The sequence below is a fragment of the Beta vulgaris genome, chromosome 6 (assembly GCF_026745355.1).
Source record: "Beta vulgaris subsp. vulgaris cultivar EL10 chromosome 6, EL10.2, whole genome shotgun sequence".
Lineage (NCBI taxonomy): Eukaryota > Viridiplantae > Streptophyta > Magnoliopsida > Caryophyllales > Amaranthaceae > Beta > Beta vulgaris.
In genome coordinates this window covers 15,438,524-15,445,422 of record NC_079207.1, presented here as the reverse complement: position 1 = coordinate 15,445,422, position 6,899 = coordinate 15,438,524, and the positions used below count along the sequence as shown (strand labels likewise).

The following is a 6,899-nucleotide window of genomic DNA, read 5'->3' as shown; positions in this document are numbered from 1 at the left end:
TTCGTCCAGACCCTGATAGAAAGATGAAGCTTGCAAGAGAGCTTGGTCTTCAACCTCGCCAAGTTGCGGTGTGGTTCCAAAATAGAAGAGCAAGGTGGAAGGCTAAAAAACTTGAGTATAGTGAATTTCAGGTCTTCATGATTATAGTAATGATGAGAAGTAATGGTAGTGGAGGAAAAAGGGTGGAAGGCGGCCGTTCGACGAAAAGTATTGGGTCAGACGGTCTGACCCAATAGTTTCACAAAAATTAATCCCCACTAAGGGGGCGTTTGGTAAGGGGTTTACAAGAAAGGGAAAGGGAATAAATTGATTCTATTCCCTTAAAAGTTGTTTGGTTGAGTGGTTTTACCTTTCCCTTTCTCCCCTCCATTACCCCAAATCCCTCTAACTTGATTACCCACACCCCCCCAAGGTTTCACATTCCCTTTCTTTGACTCATCATTGACCACCTCCTTGACCATCCAACCACCACCACCAAACCATCACAACCTAACCCAATCATTACCACCCCTAGACTCCTCCACCTGCTCAACCAACCACCATCCAACAGCCACCAGAATCGGTTCCTTGACCACCCACCTGCCGACAACCCTAACCCGACCACCTATCACACTCCCACAACCACCACCTCCATCCACAAGACCCAACCCGTAACTTCTTGGAAACCATAACCAACCACCGGTAACCACAACCAACCGCCGGCAACCCAACACCGCACCACATAAACCGGCAACCCAACACCGCACCACATAAACCGGCAACCAACTCGCCGGGATTCCTACACTACCCCCGAAAATCCGTCCCCGTCTAGGAAGACTACCCAACCACCCCTGAAAGCATTACCCACCAAAACCACCTCAGCCACCCCCACGAAACCCACATAAACCACCAAAAATCCCAACCCATCAAGTAGATTCAAGGGAGAGAGAGAAAAATCCACCTAATCTACCACCAGAAAAGTCAATCTAGCCCTACAAACACCACCACACCACTAGATTGCAAGAGAGAGGAGAGAGAAAAAGAAAAATCACTTGACGGGAAGGGGGCAGCCGCGGAGAAGGAAGAGGGAAAGGAGGGTGACGACGGAGGAAGGGGGCGGCGGCGGCGGGATATGGGGTGGCGGCAGAAAAGGAGATGGGGGTGGTGGCAAGGTGGTTTTAGTTGAAAGTTAAAGTGTGGTGGCAGTTGTAGAGGGTGGTGAATACTTCCTCCGTTTCTAAATAAGTGCAACACTTCTTGTTTTCACGTTTGTCAATGCATTATTTTAATCATGAATATCTTCATTTATCAATAATTAAAAATTATAAAAAGTTGATATTAAAAAAATTCACATTCAGACGAATTTAACAAAATCTCACATGACTATGTTTTTCGTAAAATGTAAATCACCAAAGCTAATTAAAGTTTAAACTGTGAATAGTAAATACTATGCAAATGTTGCACTTATCTAGAAACAGAGGAAGTATTAGATTTCCCTTAGATATTTTATACCAAATAACTTAGTAAATCTAAGGGTGTAGCTTTCCATTCTCCTTGCTTCTCTTTCTCAAACCCTTTCTCTTTCCCCTTGGTAAACCAAACGCCCCCTAATAACACACCCTCCAAATTGAGGTTAAAAAAAAAAAAAAAAAAAAAAACACTTAGGGAGTAGAGACGAGACAGCGCGCTTAGCGGGACAACGACTTTTAACGATATTGAATTGAATCTCCCATTGCGTCCCATCCCATCCAATCCCATCCCCCACTCCGACGACCTTTCTCCATTTTTTCATCCAAATCGCACGATTTATGGCACTTCAACACAATGTCTCAATTACTCCTCCATTATTATCAGTTTATCACCATCATCCATCAACTTAACAAATAACAGGGATACGCAATAAATTAATTCCTTATTCCTAATATCCAAAATCAAATCACAAATGGATGAATATTCTATTTGATCAATCATGTTTAGAGTTCAAAACGACTGAGTTTTGGTCACCTTCAACTCCAAGCAAGTGGGTTGGGTCCACATAAACCACAGTTTAGATCTTCCCACATCGTTTATTCAACTTTTCACTCACCATCTTTTTTTTCTCCAGACATCTGGGCACCATGAAGTAAGTTCAAATCTAATTCACTTTTTCTTTTTTTCCCTTTTTTATATTAGTTTGAATTTCCACTATTTCATTTTCATTTCTGTTACTTTTCAATCACATGTATAATAAGTATAGATTGTCTTTGTTTTTTGTGGGTTTTTCTTATTTAGGAAACTGTCTCACCCAGTTTGACTTTCTAAACTGCTGTTAATGGCAACTAAAATCTTCTCATTTTTTAGTTAGTTAGTTGGGATTGAGAAACCGTTAGTTCAATCTATATTCATCAACATTTGGAACATTAATCAATGTATTGGATTAATTCAATGTGTTAGCTCTAAAATTAGAAAGTATTTGACATGTTTTTGGAACCAGGTATAGTAAGCTGCTTCAAGGTGCAAGAAACAAAAGGTAGGTTACCATTTGCTGTATAATTCTTGGGTATAAGTTCAAGTTAATGTACATGAAGTTTGGTTTTCTTTCGTAAGTACCTACCCTGAAGTTTTAGTTATGTATGTAAGTGAAGGTTCCTACATAGTAGCATCAAACATCTGAAAACATATGTGAAAGTGAAATAGTACCACCAATGTTGGACTTATAGGGGTGATAATGTGCCTGAGACGTCACTGTGAGCATGAGTTTGACTTACCGCAGTTTAGCTCGAATTGGGACTCTAGTGATAAGCTGCAAGTACGAAGAAAAAGGTCGTTTGGTTCACTATATTTGGGTTCTAAGAAACGAAATCAATTACAGATTCCCTTTTTTCTTGTTTGGTTCAACCCCTCGTCAATTCATTACCATTACGGTCCGTTTGGTTAGTGGTTATAAATAGTGGTAATGGTAATGAAATTTAGTGTAAATTTGTAAAGATTTTCACATGTCCATAACCATGGGAATGAAACTTTATCACAAAACATGGGGTTTCCTTTATGAATTTTCATTACCACCTAATACCACCTTCCCAAGTGGTAATGGATAGTAATGAGATTTTAGGAAGAAAATGGATATCTTGTGATTAAGTAGCATTACCATTGGTAATGACATTGGATTTCTAGTACAAATTACACTATAATGCATTACCATTCCCACCATTTATAACATCTTACCAAACGGGCCGTTAGTGTAATGGCTTCCCCCAATTTGTTAGCTTCCCCTCCCTCTCAAGTAACAAAATCCATTGCTTGGTGGCAATGGTTACCATTCCCTTTCCATTCTTTGGCTTGAACCAAACACTCGGTAAAGTTAACCTTTTTGTTACAATTTTTTCTCTTCTTTCATTACTTTCCTTTTTGATCCATTCCATGGCTTAAATCAAACAAGGGTGATATTAGAAACTTCCTGTAGTTGCTTAGGAGCTTTTTGTTCGAGCTGAAGTATGCTTACTTGCCTCAATAGAATCTTGATTCAAATTTGGTCTCATACTGTGCTTTCTTAAGTCAAGTTTTGATAACTTGAGTATCTCATAGCTCATTATCGCTCCCGACTGGGCATACTTATGCTCCTGGCTTACTGGTAAGAGCAACTTCAAGTTTGTATTACATTTCAGAGCATATCTTAATTCATACTCTCTTTTGTGCTTGTAAATTTTTGCTACTCTTGATTCTGAATTTTTACTGACAATGGAAAAATATACAGTAAGTTACAAACATTTGTTGTAGAAGATGCACAGTGCTGCTTTTGCATGACTTTTTAATGCTGCAGCCTGCAGGAGCCGAGGGGACCTTCCATTGACATCATTCCTATTTTTGTTGCTTGGTTGAGGGCCAGTTTATATTAGTATATTCTCTCACATATTCACTTCAAATTTTTTTTCATCTTTTTCTTTTTACGGATCTTAGAGATTGTGGTCGTTCAGTTATGATTTTCAAACAAGTTAAAAGTTGTTAGCTTAGTTAATCAAAAAGGGTTACCAAGTGCTGGCTTTTTTATAAGGAGAATCGAAATGACATGATTCTGAAAAGATGTATCAATTCTGCAGCTTCTGCTCCTTTTCTAAACCTGCTTATTATGGTGACAATTATAACTTCGGGGCTTTCTTTTCTCTAACTTTTCTTCTTACTGAAGGTTATTCACTCTACAACCTGAAATTTGATGGTGATATTGTATATTGCAGGGGAAGGAGGATCTTCGGAGTTTCTCTCTCCCTCATCCTTATCAATATGGCTGCTATTATGGAACGAGCTGATGAAAATTTACTTCCATCAGTCTACAAAGAAGTTAGTCAAGCCTTCAATGTGGGACCTGCTGACCTGGGGTATCTGACATTTATCAGAAACTTCGTGCAGGGATTGGCATCTCCTTTGGCTGGTATACTCGTTCTTCACTATGACCGTCCAACAGTACTTGCTATGGGAACCGTTTTCTGGGCAATATCGACTGCAGCAGTGGGTGCAAGCCAGAAATTTATGCAAGTAGCTTTTTGGAGGGCAATTAATGGCTTTGGTCTTGCAATTGTTATACCTGCACTTCAATCATTCATAGCTGACAGCTATCTCGAAGATGTGAGAGGGACTGGTTTTGGGATGCTTAGTCTCATTGGTAGTTTAGGTGGCATTGGAGGTGGTGTTGTTGCAACAGTCATGGCTGGTCACGAATTCTGGGGTATACCAGGATGGAGAGTTGCCTTCATCATGATGGCTTGTCTGAGTATTCTGATAGGCTTACTCGTTTTTTTATTTGTTGTAGACCCGAGAAGCTATCCTTCTCTTGAAGCTTCCGATAGGTAAACCATACATTCTTGAATTCTCATTGCTACCTTCTTGACCACCTGCATCAGTGAATCTTTTACATTGACATATCTTAGACTAAAAGCTTTCTTTGTTGTTAACAAAGTGCTAATACTCGTGTGATTATAAAGGAGCGGATGGTTCTCTTCACCAATTTCATGTCTGAATTGTTGTTCAAATTCACATAAAATTTTACTGAACGGGTTCCAGGAAAATCAAATTTGATTTGTAAACACACAGCACTAGATGGTGAAGCTGTACTTGCTATGCAGGTGGCTGGTTAAATTCATGTAATATTCACTAGATGCATGATAAAGATAGGCAATTCAATGGTTCCACCTTGAGTGTTCATTGAGATATGTGCTTCATTTGCTGCAGGAACGCTTTGATTGGGAAACATAATGGAAGTTCGGTATCCATCTGGATGGAGTCATGGACGGCAATGAAAGCAGTTACAAAAGTTCAAACATTTCAGGTTATCGTCTTGCAGGGACTTGTGGGTTCACTACCATGGACAGCCATGGTGTTTTTTACCATGTGGTTTGAATTAATTGGTGAGCAAGTATGCAGAACAGCCGGGACTGTTCAATTTGCCCTTACTTTAATCTAACTACATAATCTGGAACCTTGCTTTAGCAATCTTGACAGGTGGAAATCTTAAATCTATAAAACCTCCAAGCACGACTTTTCCCCCCCTTGCAGGCTTCCCATTGTTAGAGATACAATAACTTGTTAGAGATGCAATTACATTGAATCTTCATAGTATGTTATCCTTATGATTGACCATGACCACTTTCAAGTTGTTGTATAGTAATACGGGACTTTCTTTGTTTCCTCTTTCAGGGTTTAATCATAATGCTTCAGCAGCACTCCTTAGTGTTTTTGCTCTTGGATCTTCAAGTGGTGCCCTACTTGGTGGGATGATCGCAGACAGGATGACACGTTTGTATCCTCACTCAGGCAGAATAATGTGTGCTCAATTCAGTGCATTCATGGGCATTCCATTCTCGTGGTTTCTTCTCAAAATGATTCCTCAGTCTGTAAACAGTTGGCTCACTTATGCAACCACTCTACTTTTTATGGGTCTGATCATCAGCTGGAATGGAGCTGCTGTAAATGCACCAATGTTTGCTGAGGTGGTCCCTGTTAAACACAGGACAATGATCTATGCATTTGATCGTGCATTCGAGGGCTCCTTCTCTTCCTTTGCTGCACCCTTGGTTGGAATACTGTCAGAGAAGATATATGGGTATGATTCAAAATCTGTACACTCTGATGGATCGATGCAGGAGGCCTTTGCTTTGTCCAGAGGACTTCTTGCAATGATGGCAGTTCCTTTTGGTTTGTGCTGTTTGTTTTACTCGCCGTTGTATTTTGTATTTAAAAAGGATCGTGAGAAGGCTAGGATGGCTAGTTTAAGGGAGGAAGTAGCTCTTAGTTCAGCAATCGACAAAGAATGATCACTTTTCTGTGAAAATTTGTTTTCTCCAAATTTTTTATACCAGTATACTACACACGAAGATTTAACTCCAGCAGGAAAATCTCTCTTGTACTAACAGTATTTGGATTGATTAATCTCGAAGGGCAAAATTTATCATCTGAGCAGAGTTACTCGATATATGCAGTTTGTTCAATCCTGTTGCTGCACATACTAATAAATTCTTTTCTTAGCAACGACGGATTTATTGCTTTCGCCTCTTTGTTGACATGCACTCAACCACTCATGCGGGAGCGGAACTGGCTGGCCAATGAACTACGTGAGGGTATTGCACGGGGTGTTTTTTATCTACTAATTTTAGTCGTTAATTAAGGGGCTTGCTAAACAACGCCCTACAATTTCCTAATAACGCCCTAAATACGATACTTTTATATCGTATTTACTATTTACATGCTTGCATTTCTTTCTCTCTCCTCCCCTTGACTCACTTTCCTAATATTTTCTCATTTTCTCCCCTTCTTCATTCACTTTCCCTCCCATCTTCTTCCACTCACCACTAGACACCGGTGTCGCCGCACAACCACCACCACACCACCACTGCACCACCGCCGCACTGCTACCCCCGACACACCACCACCGCCATACCCCCACCATCAGC

General features: G+C 40.2%; 1 protein-coding gene across 4 annotated transcripts; it reads left to right on the top strand.

The window, feature by feature from the left end:
• Positions 1-1,332: 1,332 nt before the first annotated feature.
• Positions 1,333-6,402, top strand: LOC104895957 (hypothetical protein). Of its 4 annotated transcripts, XM_010682606.4 has the most exons (5): positions 1,333-2,101; positions 2,453-2,488; positions 4,191-4,799; positions 5,182-5,357; positions 5,647-6,402. In XM_010682606.4, exons 1-5 carry the CDS (start codon positions 2,097-2,099, stop codon positions 6,261-6,263), a joined length of 1,443 nt encoding a protein of 480 aa, XP_010680908.2. In that variant the 5' UTR covers positions 1,333-2,096; the 3' UTR covers positions 6,264-6,402. The 4 variants fall into 4 exon arrangements, with proteins under 4 accessions (XP_010680908.2, XP_010680909.2, XP_057251858.1 ...); XM_010682607.4 differs by lacking the exon at positions 2,453-2,488; XM_057395875.1 differs by lacking the exons at positions 1,333-2,101; positions 2,453-2,488 and adding an exon at positions 2,495-3,589.
• Positions 6,403-6,899: the final 497 nt, after the last annotated feature.

Coding starts and splice junctions, on each gene's coding strand:
- LOC104895957 (XM_048645829.2), top strand. CDS start 4,039: ATGTATCAATTCTGCAGCTTCTGCTCCTTTTCTAAACCTGCTTATTAT. Junction 4,800..5,181: donor TCTCTTGAAGCTTCCGATAG/GTAAACCATACA, acceptor CATTTGCTGCAG/GAACGCTTTGATTGGGAAAC. Junction 5,358..5,646: donor CATGTGGTTTGAATTAATTG/GTGAGCAAGTAT, acceptor TTCCTCTTTCAG/GGTTTAATCATAATGCTTCA.